Consider the following 24,017-nt stretch of genomic DNA (forward strand, 5'->3'; position numbering starts at 1 on the left):
TAAAATAATTTTTTATGAAGACATAAAAAAAAGACTTTTAAATATCTACGAAGGTAGTTATCCTCATAATCGTTGCTACCGATTTATATTAAATTTCAAAATATCATTAAAATTTCTATTTAGTTCTGAAGCTTCTTTCTTTTTCAATAGTTTTATTATCATCTATCACTCCTGCTCGCTAGATAGTCTTCATCCTCTTTAAGACTGTCACAAACTTCCTTTGCAGTGTTCTATAATTTACGACATTTTAACACATAATCGAAATGATCTGCTCATCTCTCCTGAGCACCGGCTCCGTCACTACTTACATCTTCATTCCAATCTATAAATTGGACCGAGTCAGATTGACTTCATCATTTAGATTTCTTTAATTTGCCCGTTCAATATCAAACTAACATACAGATGACTAATTTGTCTAGATCTTTGACAATTTTATCCATAGCCCTTGTTTCACTCATTCATACTTTAAAGGCCCTTCCTTCCCTTACGTTTCTCTTGCAATTTTCTAAATTTAATAATCTTTTTATTGCCAAAGTAAAACAAAAGCCATGCAGAAAATTGGTTTCTCACAATCTTTTCTACTTTTATCAGATAATTCCATACACAACAAAGAAAATGATAGGCTCATGTCGGAATTGATTTTTTTAAGCAACGTTTTCCAGTTGGAAACATAGAACAAAGTTGAAAATTGAAACAAATGCACTGTTTGGTGGTTTAAGGGAATCTCAATATTCTTTAACTAGCTACAACATCGACATGTTTTAGTGTATTAAATAAAAAAGACATTTTTTTTTTAACTGAAAGTAAGGAGCAACATTAGAACTTAGAACCAACAGTAATTATTACGTATATGAGGGGGTTCGCTCACTCGTCAATACCTCACTCTTTACGCTAAAGTTTGAACTTTGTTCCAATTGTCTAAGAATGACCCCTGAATCACAAAGGCCGTTTAATTAGAATAAATAGTTCTTTCGAAAGTACCCCAAAAAAACTTTAGCTAGCGTAAAGAGCGAGGTATTGACGAGGGAGTGAACCCTTTTATATAATTAATAATTTCTGTTTGTTTCAAGTTTTAATATTGCTACTTACTTTCAGTTGAAAAATCTTATTTGTTTATTTAATTTCTGATTGTTTTTTAAGTAATGCTAGGAAATCAGGCCAAAATTCTCTTTCCCCATGAAAAATTCCTCCATGGAAACATCGTCCCACATAATCCCCTTCAATGACCCCTCTCGCGATGTTTTAGGACCACTGAGTCGATACGGTCACCCCTGAAAAGAAAAGAAAAACAACAAATAAACCCGCATCCATGATCCTTCTTCTGGTAAAAACATAAAATTCTACCTTTTTGTAGATAGGACCTTGAAACCTCTATAGTAGGGTTTTCTGATACGCTGAATCTGGTGGTGTAATTTGCATTAAGACTATGACTTTTCGGGGGTGTTTTTCCCTGTTTCCGAAAATAAGGCAAATTTTATCAGGCTTGCAACTTTTGATGGGTTAGACTAGAGTTGATAAATTTTATATTTGAAATCAACATAAAATGTGTTTCTTTTTATTTATCTATTGGCGTCAAAATTTTGTTTTATAGAGTTTTTGTTACTATTGGGCCGGGTCTCTCCTTACTCACAGTTCGTTACAACGAACTGTTTGATACTTTAAATACCCTAAACGCTCAAGCAAGCTCAGTTTTCAGTAAGTGCTAGTTTTCAGAATTATATGAATATGGAAAGATATCATAAGTCAGTTAGTTTGAGCTAGTTTTACAGACACATGTTGCAAAATTATGCGGAAATAATTTTTGTTTGTTTTAAGTTCCATCTTCACTCTTTATTTCCTTCATGAAAACCAAATTTTTCTATTTTTTTTCTCACTTTGTTTCTAAATACACACTTTACAAAACATATCTTCATCTAAATTAGGCGATGAAGTTGAAAAATTCAACATCCTTTTCTAACATAAAATTTTATGCAACATATATGGTTCAGTCACTGCGTACATAGTACATTTATGTATGTGTACACATATATTCAAAATGCACTGAAAGTACCAATTTCCCTCTAAGTGAACCCTCATCCAAATATCTATGACCAAATATTTCTGAAGAAATGAAATTATATGAGAAATGAGACAAACGTTATACTACCCACGCTAATAAAACATTTTCCCTTAATTTTCAAGATGGTGAACTTTAAAACATCCAGCTAAACCTTTTACACCATGAAAAATTGATTGGCTATCTTTGAATGTACGTTCTCCGCCTTTTTGGTCTCTTTGGACAAAACTCGATGTTTTGTGTCATAAAATAACAGAAAACAACACTGTTTTTGATGCGATCCCTTTTTTTTACTGATATAGAAGGTGGATATCAGAAGTTTTGTTCAAAACATCGCTTTATCAATATTACACGACCGTTAGTTTGATGCGATCAACCCTAGAAGAAAGTTGATAAAAATGTCAGGGCTACCCATGGTGATATTCCTTTCTCGTTTGAAATGAGAGACAATAGGCCTTTGGTTTAGGTTTTTGACACTGATGTTCTCAGTGACGTGTTTTTATTTCAATTTTACTTCAGTTCAACGGGTTTCTTGTTCATTTTTCAAATTAAAAAATTTGTATCAATAATTACGTATTAATTTTTATTTCAAACTAAACAAAATTTATTGTTTCGGAATTGGCTTACATTGTACAATGTTTTTCACAAGACGGTTTCTTACAAAATTACTTTTAATATTATATTCACTATGAACCAAGGTGTGATCTTAACTAGGTCGCAACTACTAATGTAAACATGATGCACATGTATTCATTCATTTACATTTTTTTATTTAGACAAACCTTGAATGTTTTTGACCAAATACAGAAAAAGGGAGCGCAAGCAGAAAAAAAAAACATTTGCTTTTCTTAACAAATTACAGATCAAGACTGAACCTCAAAATTTTCAGAAATATACTCAAGGTAAGAAGTAAGTAGTCACACCCAAAAGTTTTATTAAAAATTATGCTAAATTGGACGTTTTACTAAAACACAAAATACATGTAAAATTAGCTTTCAGGCCTGAAAAATGTAGGTTATTGTTCCATTAAGATATTTTTTAGCATTAAGTCATCAAGCAAAAATATTGAACCTCCATTCGAGTTCGATTGATATGATTTTAGCCAATGTATCTTCTTTTGGAAAAAAATAAAATAAAAAAATAAGAGAATGTCGCCCAAAACACTTTTTTCGGTGTTACCAATCAAAGCTGATGTAACACTTCACGTTTCCGCAGCAAATAATTTTTTGTTGTTGCATAAGAATATTTATAAGTTTATGTCCATTAATTTCCTTTATTTTGAGGTTAGCAATGGATAAGCTAGTTTGACATAAAAGAAAAAGAAGTGCAATTAGACCCTTGCCTCAGATAAAATAACAAGTCAAACTAAAAAGAACTCTAATTGAAGAGTGAATTGCACTAACAGTAACCGAAATTGATAGTGATAAAAAAGAGAGAAGAAATTTCATAACAAGACATATATCAAAATAGTCTTATTTTTGTGGTGACTAAATACACACACACACACACACACACACACACACACACACACACACACACACACACACACACACACACACACACACACACACACACACACACACACACACACACACACACACACACACACACACACACACACACACACACACACACACACACACACACACACACACACACACACACACACACACACACACACACACACACACACACACACACACACACACACACACACACACACACACACACACACACACACACACACACACACACACACACACACACACACACACACACACACACACACACACACACACACACACACACACACACACACACACACACACACACACACACACACACACACACACACACACACACACACACACACACACACACACACACACACACACACACACACACACACACACACACACACACACACACACACACACACACACACACACACACACACACACACACACACACACACACACACACACACACACACACACACACACACACACACACACACACACACACACACACACACACACACACACACACACACACACACACACACACACACACACACACACACACACACACACACACACACACACACACACACACACACACACACACACACACACACACACACACACACACACACACACACACACACACACACACACACACACACACACACACACACACACACACACACACACACACACACACACACACACACACACACACACACACACACACACACACACACACACACACACACACACACACACACACACACACACACACACACACACACACACACACACACACACACACACACACACACACACACAGACACACAGACACACAGACACACAGACACACAGACACACAGACACACAGACACACAGACACACAGACACACAGACACACAGACACACAGACACACAGACACACAGACACACAGACACACAGACACACAGACACACAGACACACAGACACACAGACACACAGACACACAGACACACAGACACACAGACACACAGACACACAGACACACAGACACACAGACACACAGACACACAGACACACAGACACACAGACACACAGACACACAGACACACAGACCCACAGACCCACAGACCCACAGACCCACAGACCCACAGACCCACAGACACACAGACACACAGACACACAGACACACAGACACACAGACACACAGACACACAGACACACAGACACACAGACACACAGACACACAGACACACAGACACACAGACACACAGACACACAGACACACAGACACACAGACACACAGACACACAGACACACAGACACACAGACACACAGACACACAGACACACAGACACACAGACACACAGACACACAGACACACAGACACACAGACACACAGACACACAGACACACAGACACACAGACACACAGACACACAGACACACAGACACACAGACACACAGACACACAGACACACAGACACACAGACACACAGACACACAGACACACAGACACACAGACACACAGACACACAGACACACAGACACACAGACACACAGACACACAGACACACAGACACACAGACACACAGACACACAGACACACAGACACACAGACACACAGACACACAGACACACAGACACACAGACACACAGACACACAGACACACAGACACACAGACACACAGACACACAGACACACAGACACACAGACACACAGACACACAGACACACAGACACACAGACACACAGACACACAGACACACAGACACACAGACACACAGACACACAGACACACAGACACACAGACACACAGACACACAGACACACAGACACACAGACACACAGACACACAGACACACAGACACACAGACACACAGACACACAGACACACAGACACACAGACACACAGACACACAGACACACAGACACACAGACACACAGACACACAGACACACAGACACACAGACACACAGACACACAGACACAGACACAGACACACACACAGACACACACACAGACACACACACAGACACAGACACACACACAGACACAGACACACACACAGACACACACACACACACACACACACACACACACACACACACACACACACACACATATATATATATATACATATATATATATATATATATATATATATATATATATATATATATATATATATATATATATGTATACTAACTGTTGGGGTGGGTTAATCTTCGCGCCCCCCCCCTCCCGAGCCCCCCCGCGCACGTAAGTCGTTACGCGCCATATTAGTTACGTGCCATTGTAGTTGTGTCCCTGTGTCCCACCTGTGAATATAGATAGATATATATATTTGTTTTTACCTACGTAAAACTTGCGACTATACAACATTCTTCGCTGTCCCATTGTCTGCGCATATAAATAGATTGTCAGGTTTACCGACTCTTGAACATGCAGCATATAAATGTCCATGGGAAAAACAATCCGTATTCAGATCTATACCTCATTATTCTAGTGATTGCCCTTGAGCTTTGTTGATGGTGATTGCTAATCGAACATTCCCTGTGTCCCCTCCGTCATTTATATATCCCCCTATGCCCCTCGGCGTCCCCGTTGTAGTTGTGTCCCTGTGTCCCGGTCGTCATTTATATTCCCGGTGTCCCGGTCGTCATTTGAGTCCCGGTGTCCCAGTCTGTAATTTCTCTTTGAGTGTCCAGGTCGTCATTTATATTTACTGTGTCCCGGTCGTCATTTGTGTCCCGGTGTCCCGGTCGTCATTTATATTTCCTGTGTCCCGGTCGTCATTTGTGTCCCGGTCTGTAGTGTCATTTTATAATGACGTCATATACAAAGCCTTATATACTTATAATGACGTCATATGTAAACCCACAAACAAACGAACATGCATACATACAAATTATTTATATATATATAGATATTGTTTCTTTTTTAGTTTTTGTTTTTTAGTTTTTCTTTTTTTTAGTTTTGCAGCTTTTTTTGTTTTTTTTAGCTTTTTTTCTTTTTAGTTTTTTACCTTTTTATTTTTTTTCCTTTTTTCAAGTTTTTTTCTTTTTAGGTTTTTTCTTTTTTTAGCTTTTTTCGCGCCATATTAGTTTCGCGCCATTGTAGTTGTGTCCCTGTGTCCCACCTGTGAATATAGATAGATATATATGTGTTTTTAACGACGTAAAACTTGCGAATATACAACATTCTTCGCTGTCCCATTGTCTGTGCATATAAGTAGATTGTCAGGTTTACCAACTCTTGAACATGCAACATATAATTCTCCATGGGAAAAACAATCCGTATTCAGATCTATACCTCATTATTCTAATGATTGCCCTTGAGCTTTGTTGATGGTGATTGCTAATCAAACATTCCCTGTGTCCCCGACGTCATTTATATATCCCCCCTGTGCCCTCCGGCTTCCCCGTTGTAGTTGTGTCCCTGTGTCCCGGTCGTTTTTTGTGTCCCGGTGTCCCAGTCTGTAATTTCTCTTTGAGTGTCTCGGTCGTCATTTATATTCCCAGTGTCCCGGTCGTCATTTGTGTCCCGGTGTCCCGGTCTGTAATTCCGTCAGTCGACAAACATGACGTCAGTCAACAAACAACTTCATGACAACATACAGCTCAATCTTTATAATGACGTCGGTCGACAAACATGACGTCAGTCGACACACAAACATGACGTCAGTGAACACACACACAAACAAACAACTTATTTATATATATATATATATATATATATATATATATATATATATATATATCGATCTTCTATATATATATAAAAATAAGTTGTCTCTGTGTGTGTCGAGTGACGTCCTGTTTGTGTGTCGACTGACGTCATGTTTGTCGACTGACGTCATTATAAGGATTGAGCTGTATGCGTCATGAAGTTGTTAGTCGACTGACGTCATGTTTGTCAACTGGTGAAATTACATACCGGGACACCGGGACACAAATGACGACCGGGACACAGGAAATATAAATGACGACCGAGAACCTCAAAGAGAAATTACAGACTGGGACACCCGGACACAAATCACGACCGGGACACAGGGAATATAAATGACGACAGGGACACAACTACAACGGGGACGCCGGGGCACAGGCGGGATATATAAATGACGACCGGGACACAGGGAATATAAATGACGACCGGGACACAGGGACACATCATTAGAATAATGAGGTATAGATCTGAATACGGATTGTTTTTCCCATGGACAATTATATGTTGCATGTTCAAGAGTCAGTAAACCTGGCAATCTATTTATATGCACAGACAATGGGACAGCGAAGAATGTTGTATATTCGCATGTTTTACGTAGTTAAAAACATATATATATATATATATATATATATATATATATATATATATATATATATATATATATATATATATATATATATGTGTGTGTGTGTGTGTGTGTATATGTGGGTGTACCCTTGTTTTCTGGAAAAAACCAATGTTGGTGCCTATGCGTGTATGATACGCAAATTTAGTGCTTTTTTTAACAATTGTCTAAGTACTTCAAAATATAGAAAATAAGCTTTTTTTTTGTCATTACTCTTCTAAGTTTCGAGCTAGTCTTTGGTTAAGAGCATCCCTCTTGCGTCCAGTTTACCCACTAGATACTGTTCTAAAAAAGCCATAAAGCTTCTTTTCATCTTTCTTAGTACTACGAAGATCTTACAGCTTTTCCTTATTGTTTCATCTTTTAGAGTGGATTCTTAAAGCTGAATAGGAGAAAAGAGGAAATTTTGTAGTGCTGTTCTGGGATATAACAAACTTACAATAGAACTGGAATTTAGGTCAAAGACGTGACATTTTGTCGCTGCTTATTATGGAAGTAGTTATGATTTTTTTTTTTGGGGGGGGGGCATAAATAGACTCTTGATTTCCACAAATCGACATGCCCTTGAAATTGTTTTGGCTTTAGGGTTGCCGTCTCTTCGCAGACTTCTCAGCTGCAGGGACATACGGAGCTATTTACTTCTGAACTGGGAGGATTTGAGGGTGAGGAAATCAAAATTCTAAGAAATCTGGTAAGTAAATAAGAAGGCCCATTATGAAAGGCCTGGCAAAAAATTACTAGGCCCAATAAGAAGGCCCATAGTGAAACCTTACAAAGGTGGGGCCAAATTCCCCATCCCTGTATTCCTGGCTGCCTCCTAGGTCCTCGCCAGTGTTTTTTGTATTGAATATAATTGTGAAATCAAACGGTAAAACTAGAGGTCCCCGTTCTTAATGAGTTTTCACTGAAATTTATTGTAAGCCACGCTGAACCTGACAAAAAACAAAACAAAAAAAAGTTAAATAACGGTGGCTTCTACTTTTACCATTTGACTTAACAATCCTATTCGATACAAAAAATACAGACACGGGCTTAGCAGGTAGGCAAGAATGCAGGGACAGGGTCTTTGGACCCAACTTTGCGTATGTCATTCTCTAAAATATCGGAAACTCAACCATATTCATATTATTTTTAATATTGACTTTTAATTTTTACAAATCACCGATCAACGATAACGGGATTTCTTTTCTTTAACAACACCATATTTACATGAGACCATAACAGGAGCCTAAGGGCAGTTTTCCTATAGAATACCTGTGAAAATTCCGTGCAAAAACTAAGATCACCTTTTCGTCGAAAAAAATTTCGTCTTTATCAGTAGGTTTCATTTTGCTAAATCTCTGATTGGCGATGAAAAGATTTCTTTCACTTCACAATTTAATTTTTATGCTAGACTACCGTAGCGTAGCAACAGTTTTTCCGAGGATTGCCTCTTTAAAGCTGCCTTGCAAAGTATTGAAAGCCTTTTCATCAATATGAGTAGCTTTTCTGTCCACAAACCTCTGATCAGCGATGATTAAATTTCTTTCGCCTCACATATTCATGTTCATACCAGACTCTGGATATCTTATACATTTAACTGTTTCCTGACAACAATCATTACACTCGTAACAACCACAAACAAGAAGAGATGATTTCTTTATGAATTAGACAAAGAAAACCAGTTTATTTTTCAGACAAAACTAAAGAGCTAAATTAACATTTAAAATGAAAAGAAAAAAATACCGAATGTGGGTGGAGCTGCCCTGACCTGAACCCCCCTTCCTTATCCCAAAGTTATAGTATTTTTGTGAAAGCACATTCGTGTTTAACAAATGCAGTCAACGGGTAATTGCTATTATTGTATTTTCTGATTGCTTTTTAAAACATTTCAAATGAGTTTTTGGTTGTCGAAAGCAATGCGCGTCAATAAGCTCTCTCGCTCTTAAGGCTTTGTGAATAAAACTTTGCATCATGTTTAAATTGTCCTTGTGTTTGATTATTCGACCATGAGACATTCGGGACAGAAAGCTAAAACTTCAACACTAAATGTTAAACTTAACAAAAGTTAAACTTAAGCATAAATCGTAGGTCCATACACTAGAATTTGGTCCTTTTTGTTGTGTGATATCTTTCGTTACTTAAAAAAGTCGCTATATTCTCAAGTTGCTACTTAAACGAGCCCTATTTCTACAATCTGTGCCTACTGGCTCGACACGGTCATCCTTGGTAAAAGTACGCACGCATAACCATCTTTTTATAGAAAAAACAGGGAATTTTATACCCTGTAAATAGTAGTCTTAGGATTCTCATATGCTGAATTCTATTTTGCCATTTTCATCAAGGTCAATCCGATTTTAGAGGAGTTGAATCTCTTTTGTTTAATTTTACATTTCCATATGCTAATAACCATTGGCTGGCAACATTAAAACTAACAGATTTCCACATTTAAAAAAAGCATAAATAATACAATATAAATAATGCTCCTATTTTTTGTTGTTACATATATTACAATCCAAAAATTTCACATTTGACAGTTTTGTTTTTTTTTGTCCAGGGTAGTTCTTTACTTGCAGTTAAATACTAAGGATTTTTCTAGTACCAGGTGCTCATAAGTGCGGGAGAAGCTTGTCTTAATTCTGTCATTCAAGTTCAACATTCACATAACAGTACGTCGATAAGAACAATCATTCTTATGAATATTCAAAACGGCCAATGTTACTAGGCAGAAGGATGGGCTTTGAATGTTAAAAATTAGCTCCAGGATCATAATTTGTACGGTTTTTATGGGGATTCTTTAAGAAACCTTTATTTATATTAACGCTCTTTCCCACTTCTCCTGCTTTTGTACTGGTAATTACAAGAAGGTATTCTGTGACATTTTACTTAACACATTTCTATGATAAGAGGCTCACAGTAAAGTTTCAGGCTTAGTCGAAAAATAGGCTTCGTTATGAAGAGAGATTAGCAGTTCTCCCCAGCTTTCCAACTTGCATATTTACACGAAGACTCTCTGAAACCTAGAAAATCCGGGCATAAAAATACCCATGATGTTTTCCACCTCACACGGTATCTAATATTCAACTGAGTTTGCGGAGTTACACCACCGGCCCCCACCCACAAATTAAACTAATTGTAATATCGGTACAATATTAGATGTCCAGTAAAAGTTTTAACAAGTCATGGTTACCTGGTTAAGATTCTAAATGCAGAATATATCTGAGTTTAATGACTAGCCTCTAAAACTTTGGACAGAAAAACTTCTTGACAAAGTATCCTCTTGACATCTTTGTCTAGTATCCCAATCAATTCTTCCTTTTTAACCACTCCACTTTTTTAGCGTCAAATATTGGAGAAAACCAAGTATCTCACGCATTCATCCTTCCTCCTGTCCTTCTCTTTTCGTGAATTTTCTGTTTTACTCCTTTGCACAATTTTAGTGTCAGTTCCTTGCTGTTTTGTTTTGCATTCTGTGACACTTTTATTTTTTACTTTTTTATGGAAAAATATTACTGATTCAACAAAACTACGTCATGCAACATTTTTCATTTTACCTTCTCTAAGACTTCTTTTAAGTCTTCGTCAATTTCTTCCGGAAATTCCAGTCTTTCCATCATGTTTATTGCTTCTTGGGACGAAGTAACTGAATGAATATCAAAAGGTCTAATTCCAGTTGCTACCTCGAATAAACATACACCAAGAGACCACCAATCAACTGCAGGACCATAGCCGACTTTTGAATCGTAAGAACAGTAGTACACTTCAGGGGCTGAAAATTTCATAAAGGCAGATGAAGTTTTACAATTTTCAGATTTTTAGCGGTCTGGTTGAGTTTCATTTATGACACTGAGAAAAAGTTAGGACTTTTTTTTTACTAGCACATATTTGATTCTTATAGAATTTTAATTTTGAATTAAAAAATGCGGTCACAATTCTTCTAATTGCGCAATAATTTTTAAAGTGCTTATATTTTTTAATTAAATATGTCTTTAGATTGGTATTGGATGCCGTATACTTTCACGCAAAATATTAAACAAAACACCACCTAAAAAGAAAAATCTCAGGCTTTGATGTAGTGTTTAAAATTCCATTAGGTACTATTCTAACAAAAAATCTCCTTCCTTTTTAAAAATTAAAATCAAGTAGTTGCGGGCATCAAGCCATGGCTAACTGTAGAAAAAGCAAATACAGATAGTCCGAGTGAGTGAGAGGCAAATCTGGCATAAGCCCTTTTTCAAAGAGAAACTTGCAAATGGTGACGTTGATTGCGCTAAAAAACAAAATTAAACTATTACTTTTGCTAAAAAACTAAGTATCTGACGCTAACAGCTTATTCTGTCAGAGTTAAGATGAGTAGAATTAAGCAAGCGCATCTAAATGGGCCTTGATTCTGAAAGCCTTGTTACACAAAGGTGAACTCCAGTATATTGTTTGGGGTTTAGGGGACGCTCTTATTATATTTAGTATAGCCTTGAAGATGATATTATAAACTAACATAAGATAAATTTGGAAGACATTTAATTTTAAAAATAAAAGTAAATAATGACAACTTAAAGTAAACAGGAGTTTTCCTATAATTGAAGGTGCCTCTCTTTAGGCTAAAGTTTTTTTTTCTCAAGGCTACAAGAAGTAATGCTCTAACAGAGAGTAATTTAGTTCAAATTATAGTTTCTTATAAGAGTATTATCATAGTGTAAGAAGTCGAACTTAAACAAAATATTATGAAAAAAAAAAATTGAGGCTGAAATTTTTCACAGAAGTTTGTATGAGCAACGGAGTTCAACTTAAAACAAGTAAAAAAGTAATCTTGATAAGTATGGAGCTTCTTCCCTTACTAATCTTTTTAGTGGTAAGCTCCAGTTTGTGATTTACAGAAGAAGAAGCATATTTTTAATCATTTGTGTTTATTTTTAATATTAACAACTTTGTACTTGTATGATACCCCGATCACACTCAAGAAGTGAAGTTAGGTTAGCTATAATGGAATATACCAAAATATAAAGAAAATATAATACTTTAGTAACAAAATTATGGAAGCTACTACAGAGTGCTAGTGAAAACAGGCCGCCCAGAACGCGTTATATTACCTAATAAATACCTAACCTAACCACCTTTAAATATTTAATTAAAATATACCTGCAAACTATTTTATCTTGTTCAGGCTAAGCTGGTTATCTCCAAGTGAACACAGAAAACCGGTTTCATTGCAGATTTCATTACATTGTGGTCGGGATATCATACAAGTACCGCCAACTTTAAAACTTTTCAAAATTCAAGGAAAAAACTTTGTCTTTTGAGTATATTAAATAAAAAAAACAAGTTTTTTTAACTGAAAGTAAGGAGCGATATTAAAACTTAAAACGAACAGAAATTACGTCGTATATAAAAGGGGCTGTACCCTCTTCAATGCTCCGCTCTTTAGCCTAAAGTTTGACTTTCTCTCAAGTCTACTTTTTAAAACAGTAAAAAACTTTAGCGTAAAGAGCGGGGTGTTGATGAGGGAACAGCCCCTTTTATATACGGAGTAATTTCTGTTCGTTTTAAGTTTTAATATCACTCCTTACTTTCAGTTTAAAAAAAACTTGTTTTTATATTTAATTTCTGAACGTTTTTAAATTAAGGCATGTTTTGATTTTGGCTCTCCGCACATGAATAATTAAAAGTAAATTTGCATATTAATTTATTTTTATGGCTAAATGGCTTTCTCATAGTTTTGATCGGACGATTCTGAGAAAAAAGAGTGGGGGAGTAGGCATAGCCTCCAATAGGCTAACCTCCAATTTTTGGTTATTTAAAAAAGTAACTAGAACTTTTAATTTTTTACGAAAGTTTTTATTAGTAAAAAAATAGGTAACTTACGAATGTATATGAGGGAGTTCACCACCTCGTCAATACCTTTCTCTTTACACTAAAGCTTAAATTTTGTCCCACTTCCTTAAGAATGACCCCTGAATCACAAAGGCCGTAGAATAAATAGTTGAAATTAATAAAGTTACTTTCGCACAAAGAGCAAGGTATTAGGAGGAGGTGAATCCCTCATATGCGCAATAATTTATGTTCAATTTAAGTTTTAATGTTGCTCCTTACTTTCAGTTGAAAAAACTTTTCATATTTAATTTTTCATTGTTCTTTAAAAAAATGCTAAAAAATCCTACACCCCCTTCATGGAAATTGTCTTCCCCCATGACAAATTCCTCCACGGGAAGATCTCCCCACATAACCCCGTCCCCTCAACCCCATCCCCAATAAAAAAAATCTCCCTGAAAGCGTATGTACACTTCATAAAAACCATTACTATGTGTAAACACTGGTCAAAGTTTGTAACTTGCAGCCCCTCCCACAGGGACTCTGGAGGAGTATGTCATACCTAAAGACATAGTTATTAGGCTTTTCGACTATGCTGAATAAAATGGCTATCTCAGAGTTTTGATCCGGTGACTATGGGAAAAAAATGAGCATGGGAGAGGGCCTAGGTGCCCTCCAATTTTTTGGTCACTTAAAAAGGGCACTAGAACTTTTCATTTCCGTTAGAATGAGCCCTCACACGACATTCTAGGACCAATGGGTCGATACGATCACCCCTGGAAAAAAAAAAAAAAAAAAACAAATAAACACGCATCCGTGATCTGTCTTGTGGCAAAAAATGCAAAATTCCACATTTTTGTAGATAGATGCTTGAAACTTCTACTGTAGGGTTCTCTGATACGCTGAATCTGATGGTGTGATTTTCATTAAGATACAATGACTTTTAAGGGGCGTTTCCCCCTTTTTTCTAAAATAAGGCAAATTTTCTCAGGCTCGTAACTTTTGATGGGTAAGTCAAATTGTCAAATTGACGAAACTTATATATTTAAAATCAGCATCAAAATGTGATTCTTTTGATGTAACTATTTCGTTTTTTAGAGTTTCGGTTACTATTGAGCCAGGTCGCTCCTTACTACAGTTCGTTACCACGAACTATTTGATTTGTAACAATTAGCGAATCCAGTTTTGTTATTCGAATATTCTCGAATCGAATCGTAATTTTAGCTCTAATATTAAAGTGTTCAACAATGATGTCTTCGCCTTATATCTGTTAAGTGCAGCAAATGTCATTTGGCCAAGAAAAATGCAGTTAAGTTTCATCTATTAGGTCTGAATTAAATTTAGGATATAGTCTAAGTTTAATACTTTTGAATTAAAATGAAACAGCAAATTGTCATACTTATCAAGGCCAGAATAAAGACTGTCAGGAAATATCGAGGAGCATGTTGAACTAATTCAAAATACACACTATCTGCATACAGGTTGTCAAAAGGCGTATCAGTAATGTCTCACTAACAAACCGGGGCGTTAGTCTGAAACTTTCAAGAAATTTAAGGGGGATGTTGAAGAATCCTTTTTTAATTTCCCTAAAACCGACAGAAGTAGCATGTAAAATTGCTTGAATTCACTCTTTTTTTCATTGGAATAAAATAAGAATATAAATAAAATAATAAAATATAAATAATAGAATAAAAATAAAAATTAAATAATAGAATATAATAGAAAATAATAGAATATAAATAAAATAATCATAGACTGAAATAAAGTATTAACCGAATTCACGTGAAAAACGCCCTGTCTTCTTGACTGAAATAAGGGAAAGTACTTAAAACGTTCAAAAACTGCCTACAATTAGGCATAGAAAGGTTTGTATGATTTTTTTTTTTTTAAGATATCAAACAGTTGGTAACGAACTGTAGTAAGGAGCGACTCGGCTCAATAGTAACCAAAACTCTAAAAAATTGAATATTGATATCAATAGCTACATCAAAAGAATTGCATTTTAATGGTGATTTTAAATATATAAGTTTCATCAAGTTTAGTCTTACCTATCAAAAGTTACGAGCCTGAGAAAATTTGCCTTATTTTGGAAAATAGGGGGAAACACCCCCTAAAAGTCGTACGATCTTAACGAAAATGACACCATCAGATTCAACGTATCAGAGAACCCTACTGTAGAAGTTTCAACCGCCTAACTACAAAAATGTGTATTTTTTGCCAGAAGACATCACGGGTGCGTGTTTATTTGTTTGTTTTTTTGTTGTTTTTTTTCCCCAGGGGTCATCGTATCGACTAAGTGGTCCTAGAATGTCGCAAGAGGGATCATTCTAACGGAAATGAAAAGTTCTAATGCCCTTTCTAAGTGACCAAGAAAATTGGAGGGCATATAGGCCCCCTCCCACGCTCATTTTTTTCCCAAAGTCAACTGATCAAAATTTTGAGATAGCCATTTTGTTCAGCATAGTCAAAAACCATAATAACTATGTCTTTGGGGATGACTTAATCCCCCACAATCCCTGGGGGAGGGGCTGCAAGTTACAAACTTTGACTAGTGTTTACATATAGTAATGGTTATTGGGAAGTGTACAGACGTTTTGAGGGGGATTTTATTTTGTTCGGGGATGGGGATGAGGAGAGGGGGCTATGTTGGAGGATCTTTCCTTGGAGGAATCTGTCATGGGGGAAGAAAAATTCAATGACAAGGGCGCAGGATTCTCTAGCATTACTATAAGAAAACAATGAAAAATAAACATGAAAACGTTTTTTCAAATGAAAAGAAGAAGTTGCATTGAAACTTAAAACGAACAGAGATTATTACGCATATGAGGGGTTCTAAAAATACTTTAGCATAAAGAGCGAGGTATTTAGGAGGAGATAAATACCTTGCTCCTTTATGCTAAAGTATTTTTAGTAATTTCAACTTTTTATTCTACGGCCTTTCTGATTCAGGGGTCATTCTTAAAGAATTGGGACAAAACTTACGATTTAGTGTAAAGAGCGAGGTATTAACGAGGGTACAAACCACATCTTATACAAAATAAAAATATAAGGTTATGAAAGTTTGTTACGTAAGTTAATACTTAAGTTACGTATATTTTTTACTAATAAAAACGTTTGTTAAAAATTATAAGTTCTAGTTGCCTTTTTAAGTAACCGAAAAATTGGAGGGCAACTAGGCCTCCTTCTCCACCCCTTATTTCTCAAAATCGTCCGATCAAAACTAAGAGAAAGCCATTTAGCCAAAAAAAAATTAATATACAAATTTCATTTTGATAATTTATGTGCGGAGAGCCAAAACCAAACATGCATTAATTCAAAAACGTTCAGAAATTAAATAAAAAAAAACTAATTTTTTTAGCTGAAAGCAAGGAGCGACATTAAAACTTAAAACGAACAGAAATTACTCCGTATATGAAATGAGTTGTCCCCTCCGCAATCCCTCGCTCTTTACGCTAAAGTTTGACTCTTTGCCACAATTCTACTTTTTAAAACAATTAAAAGCTTTAGCGTAAGGAGCGTGGGATTGCGGAGGGGACAACTCATTTCATATACGGAGTAATTTCTGTTCGTTTTAAGTTTTAATGTCGCTCCTTGCTTTCAGCTAAAAAAATTAGTTTTTTTTATTTAATTTTAATGAATTTAAGACAACATTACTGACAACAAAGAAGGTGTATAAAAACAAAGTTCAGACCCCAAAAGTATAGCTTTTTTTTGTATACTTAATTAGGATATTTCTTCATGAAGTTTTCAAAATAATTTACGCATTAATTGTGGTTTTCACAAAATTCTTATATCCTTGATTACTTCTCCCAAATTATTCTTTATTTTAATAAAATGTCTTTAGAAAAATGTCTTTACGTTATGGGTTTTGGCTTAAACACAGTCAGATCACAGAGGAAAACGATTAAGTTGAATACTTCAGACGGACATACCTCCTACCTTATTCAGGTAAAGCAGAACATTGGAACCTAAAAACGTTCAAATGGGGCTGTTGGTCAGGTTTGGTTGAATTCAATCCCTCCTCCAAATTATTGTCTCTATGTGTGTGTGCAACCTGTGTGCACAAAGTGTGTTTTGATTTAATTCAGCCCCGCTCTCAATATTCCCTGACGTTATTAGCGTCATATCCTTAGCCTTAGATCTAGTAGGGGTATTAAAAGTAGGACTAGTAGTAAAAGTAATAGCAGTAGCAGTAGTAGTAGTAGCAGTAGTAGAGCAGTAGTAGTCGTAGTAGCGGTAGCGATATTCTTAGTAGTTGTATTACTAGTAGTAGTAGCAGTAGCATTAGTAGTTGTGGTAGTATATGCATACTGCCTTTAGGTTAGTTGGACATCCCCCTCATCATGCGCAGTAAGTTTCAACTTAATACGCTAAGCTGTTCCTAAGTTATTTCTGGTAAGTCCTTTTGACAAATTGTATTTGTGTTCTAATACCGTGTTTTGATTTAGTTAAACTTCCCCTCAGCAGTTTTTTGAAGTTCTCACCTTAATATCCCCAGCCTTAGTAGTAGTCGCAATAAAAGTAACACTTTTAGTATCAGCAGTAGTAGTGTTGGTAGTGGAATTAGTAGTTGCTAGTAGTAGTGATAATAATAGCAGTAGTAGTAGCAGTAATAGTAGTGTGCAAATATTGCCTTTTGGTCAATTGATTATCCTTAATCATTCCTTGAAAGGTCCAACTTAATGTCCGAAGTCATTCCTGAGATACACCCTTTTGATAACCAGTGTGTACATAATATGTTGCGATTTAGTTCTACAGTCCCCTCATCATTTCAGGAAAGCTTCAACCGAATGCCCTTGGCCTTTTTGGACACCAGAGATCAAACGTCCCCCGGTTTTCGAATAACAAATACTATATGTAAATGATGGCCAAATGACAGAACTTAGCGGCCTTGGCCAAAGGGCTGGGGGGAGGGGTTGTCATCCCCAGAGACACACTAATTGATCCTTTCGACTATGTTGAACAAGATGAATATATCAACATTTTTATCAGATGTTTCTGGGGAAAAAGAAGCAAGGGAGAGCTGGTGGTTGTCCACCAATCACGTATGACCATCAGAAAGAGCACTAGAACATTCAGTTTCCAAACGAAGGAGCCCCTTCCAAAGTTTCCAATTCAAATCCTTCCCTACGAAGTACTTTGGTGAAAAGAAAAAAAAAAAAAATTCTTTTTTCTTATTTCACTCTTTACTTAGACAGCGCTGTGGCGGTGACTATGATTTCTTTTCGCTTTGGGTTTCATATATCTATTGAGAGTGATTTATGGATATTTTACACTTAACAACAATTATAAGATGCACATCATTTTCCTTTTTTCAAGGTAGAGGCAGAATCAGGATTGTTGCATTCCCTAACGATTCTGGCTGCTTAATAATATTTCCATCGGGATCCAATTTTCTTTATAAGGACTTCTAATGTTTCGTAGGTCAATTAGGCTTCTTATCTTCCAGCTAGTTGTGTCAGAGGCTAGTTTCCTTGGCAACTTTATTTTTCTTCAAAGATTTATTAGAAATCAACATGAAAAGGCTTATAAATGGAAATACATAATTATGATTTAAGTCACAGCTATCAGGTGAAAAAAAATATTGTACTTTAAATTAATTTGGAGTAAACACGCTATGAGAAAGAAGGATAGTTTGATTTTGTTTTGAACTGGCGGTATTCACTAGAGAAAAGGTTTAATTAAAGACCAATTTACACACCAAATTAGATTCGAATTTAAACCAAATTACAATAACCAAATTGAGGAAATAAAATTCTCCTAGACTTAGATTATGCAGATGGCTTATAAATTCTAAATGAAAATGTTAGCAAATAATTGAAGTTTCAGTGGTTTTTCTAGTTTGACGAGCAAGAATAAGTTTGAAATTTAACACCAAGAAGGCTATGTCACCAGGACTAGGAATAAGTAAAGGTAATGTTGGGTACAGGAAGATAGATCAAGTGGACAGAGTCATTTACCTAGGTAGTATCAAACAGTTCGTGGTAACGAACTGTAGTAAGGAGCGACCCGGCTCAATAGTAACCAAAACTCTAAAAAATGGAATTTTGATACCAATAGCTACATCAAAAGAATCGCATTTTAATGCTGGTTTTAAATATATAAATTCCATCAAGTTTAGTCCTACCCATCAAAAGTTACGAGCCTGAGAAAATTTGCGCTATTTTAGAAAATAGGGGGAAACGCCCCCTAAAAGTCATAGAATCTTAACGAAAATCACACCATCAGATTCAGTGTATCAGAGAACCCTACTGTAGAAGTTTCGAGCCCTTATCTACAAAAATGTGGAATTTTGCATTTTTTGCCAGAAGGCAGATCACGGATGCGTGTTTATTTGTTTTTTTTTTTTTTTTTTTTTCCAGGGGTGATCTTATCGACCCAGTTGTCCTAGAATGTTGCAAGAGGGCTCATTCTAACGGGAATGAAAAGTTTTAGTGCCCTTTTTAAGTGACCAAAAAAATTGGAGGGCACCTAGGCCCCCTCCCACGCTAATTGTTTTCCCAAAGTCAACGGATCAAAATTCTGAGATAGCCATTTTATTCAACGTAGTCGAAAAACCTTATAACTATGTCTTTGGGGACGACGTACTCCCCCACAGTCCCCGTGGGAGGGGCAACAAGTTACAAACTTTGACCTGTGCTTACATATAGTAATGGTTATTGGGAAGTACACAGGCGTTTTCAGGAGGATTTTTTTTTGGTTTGGGGGAGGGGTTGAGAAGAGGGGGATATGCTGGGGGAACTTTCCTTCGAGAATTTGTAATGGGAGAAGAAAATTTCCATGAAGGGAGAGCAGGATTTACTAGCATTATTAAAAAAAAAAAACAATTAAAAAATAAATGTGAAAAAGCTTTTTCAGCTGAAAGTAAGGAACAGCAATAAAACTTAAAACAAACAGAAATTATTACCCATATGAGGGGCTGACCTCCTTCTAATACCTCGCTCTTTACGCTAAAGTATTTTTAGTAATTTCAACTACTTATTCTACGGCTTTTGTGATTCAGGGGGTCATTCTTATTGAATTGGGATAAAATTCAAGCTTTAGTGTAAAGAGCGAGGTACTGACGATGGGGCGAATCCCCACATATATGTAATAAAAACATGAGAAAACAAAAGCTCTTTACGTAAGCTAATTTATAAGTTACGTAAATTTTTTACCAATAAAAAGATTCGTAAAAAATTAAAAGTTCTAGTTGCCTTTTTAATTAACCAAAATATCGGAGGGCAACTAGGCTTCGTCCCCCGCTCTTTTTTTCTCAAAATCATTCGATCAAAATTATGAGAAAGTCATTGAGCCAAAAAAAAAATATATGCAAATTTCGTTTTGATTATTCCTCTGCGTAAAAAATTATGAAGCCTTAAATATATTTTATGTAAAAAAAAAAAAAATGCAAATTTTGTTTTGATTATTTCTCTGCGGAGAGCCAAAATCAAAACATGCATTGATTCAAAAACGTTCAGAAAATAAATAAAAAAAACAAGTTTTTTTAACTGAAAGTAAGGAGCGACATTAAAACTTAAAACGCACAGAAATTACTTCGTATATGAAAGAGGCTGCTTCCTCATCAACGCCCCGCTCTTTACGCTAAAGTTTGACTCTTTCTCTCAATTCTTCTTTTTAAAACAGTAAAAGACTTTTGCGTAAAGAGCGGGGCGTTGATGAGGAAGCAGCCTCTTTCATATACGAAGTAATTTCTGTGCGCTTTAAGTTTTAATGTCGCTCCTTACTTTCAGGTAAAAAAACTTGTTTTTTTTTTATTTAATTATTAAGAAGACCGGTGGATGCAGTGAAGATGTTAAAAGTAGAATATCTGGGCACACCCTATGCCCAGGCACAGGATGTTTTTCTTTCACAGTAAAAAAAAAAAAAAAAAAAAAAAAAAAAAAAAAAAAAAAAAAAAAAAAAAATAGAAAAACAGGAAGATAAGTCTGGGAACCAAGATTAAAATATGGAAAGCTATAGTAAGGACATCTGTCAAGTATGGTTCTGAAGCGTAGGCAATCCGAAATAACAGAGGATAATTTGCTAGATATTTTCCAATATTATTGCCTACAGATTTTTTGAGTACCTGACTGCCTAACCCTATCGCAAAAAGTGAGCTGTAGGAAAATTGTAGTCCAATCCCACTTTCTAGGGCTATCAAACAGTTCGTGGTAACGAACTGTAGTAAGGAGCGACCGGGCTCAATAGTAACCAAAACTCTAAAAACGGAATTTTTATACCAATAGTTACATTAAAAGAATTGCATTTTAATGCTGATTTTAAATGTATAATTTTCATCAATTTTAAACTTACCCATCAAAAGTTATGAGCCTGAGAAAATTTGCCTTATTTTAGAAAATAGGGAGAAAACCTACCTCGAAGTCATAGAATATTAACAAAAATCACACTATCAGATTTAGCGTATCAGAGAACCCTACTGTAGAAGTTTCAAGCTCCTATCTACAAAAATGTGGAATTTCTTATTTTTTTGCCAGAAGACAGATCACGGATATGTGTTTATTTTATTTTATTTTTTTTTTCACAGGGATGACCGTATCGACCCAGTGGTCCTAGAATGTTGCGAGAGGGCTCTTTCTAACGGAAATTAAAAGTTCTAGTGCCCTTTTTAAGTGACCAATAATATTGGATGGCATCTAGGCCCCCTCCCACGCACATTTTTCCCCAAAGCAACCGGATCAAAAATTTGAGATAGCCATCCTGTTGAACTTAGACGAAAACCTAATAACTACGTCTTTGGGGACGACTTAATCCCCCACAGTCCCGGGGGAGGGGCTACAAGTTACAGACTTTGACCATTGTTTACATATAGTAATGGTTATTAGGAAGTGTACAGACGTTTTCAGGGGGACTTTTTCGCGTTGGGGTGGGAGTGGGTCGGGGTTACGTGGGAGGATCTTTCCATGGAGGAATTTATCATGAGAGAAGAAAATTTCAATGAAGGGAGCCCAGGATTTTCTAGCATTATTCAAATTGAAACAATGAGAAAATAAATAAAATATTTTCACCTGGAAGTAATGAGCAGCAATAAAACTTGAAACGAACATCAGATATTACGTATAAAAGAAGGTTTTCTCCTCCACAATACCTTGCTCTTTACACTAAAGTATTTTTAGTAGTTTCAACTCTTTATTTTACGACCTTTGTGATTCAGGGGTCATTATCAAAGATTTGGGATGAAATTCAAGCTTTAGTGTAAAAAGCGAGGTATTGACGAGGGAGCAAACCCCCTCATATCTATATATATATGTATATATAAATATATATATATATATATCTATATATCATGAAAAGAGAAATCACCAATGCTACAGCACAAACACAAAAAAAAAAAAAAAAAAAAAAAAAAAAAAAAAAAAAAAAAAAAGAGACAGAAGGAGAAAAGGAAGACTGTTTTCCTAAATTAGTGATTAATATAGACCAGCACTTGAATGAGGCCTTAACCCTACTCATCCATACAATCACATAGGTCAAACAGCATAGCCACACACAATCAACCATAAAGAATAATCCATGGACAGGCAGTCATGTCGTCAATAAGTATAAGTCGTCATTTACCAAACAATAGAAAAAATAATATAGACAAATAATTCAGAGGCAACACCCAACATAAGGGCTCATCAGGAGAATACACTGGCCTATATAGGGTTTCGCCACTCTAAATTCCCTACCCAGCACAGTGTTGTGGCTACCACAGAATATCCATGGCATCCCCGCGTCAGGTATCACCTCCAAAATACATGCCTATGAAAAAAAAAACCAACAAATGTAAAACAACCAAGTAAAACCAAAACAAGCTTATCCTGTTAATATATCCCTCCCTTTAGCAACAATAGGTAAACTAAATATTATAAATTTTACCAAATCGCAAATATTAACACATTGCAAAAAACCTGAATGAACTAAACAATTATATAATTCATCTTTACCATGTGGCTAATTTTTTAAAAATTCCGCTCAAATAGAAACACAATTCAAAATAAAAGGCGCTGTGACAACATTTCTCGAACCTCCGAAATTAGTTAAAAATTTCTTTAAGTATTTCTAGATAATTCTTTTGATATTTATTTAAAAGTTCGTTATAATGAAAACTAAATTTTTTAAATTGCCAAGTTAATTTATTTGCAGAAAAACCTCTTGATATCAATTTTTGGCTTAAGATTTTACATCTATTTTTAAAATCAATATAATTACTACAAATCCTTGCATAACGAAGTAACTGTGAGAAAAACGCTGAATATGTGATATTTGAGTGTATATTACTTTCAGGGAAAGGGAAACTGATCACTTCAAAATCAAAATCATCCGTTTTATTAT

The 24,017-nt window shown here is 35.7% G+C and overlaps 2 protein-coding genes across 5 annotated transcripts in view; both read right to left on the reverse strand.

The window, feature by feature from the left end:
- Positions 1-24,017, reverse strand: part of LOC136027460 (ADP-ribosylation factor-like protein 2) — a 274,558-nt gene that overhangs the window by 93,555 nt on the left and 156,986 nt on the right. The window lies entirely within an intron of this gene.
- LOC136026793 (serine/threonine-protein kinase 32B-like) overlaps positions 1-24,017 on the reverse strand; it is a 136,939-nt gene that overhangs the window by 46,001 nt on the left and 66,921 nt on the right. The window contains exon 3 of the mRNA XM_065703494.1: positions 11,450-11,664. Coding sequence (XP_065559566.1) covers positions 11,450-11,664 — 215 coding nt within the window. The remainder of the gene's footprint in view (positions 1-11,449; positions 11,665-24,017) is intronic.

Source organism: Artemia franciscana, chromosome 5 (genome assembly GCF_032884065.1).
Source record: "Artemia franciscana chromosome 5, ASM3288406v1, whole genome shotgun sequence".
In the NCBI taxonomy this organism is placed as follows: Eukaryota; Metazoa; Arthropoda; class Branchiopoda; order Anostraca; family Artemiidae; genus Artemia; species Artemia franciscana.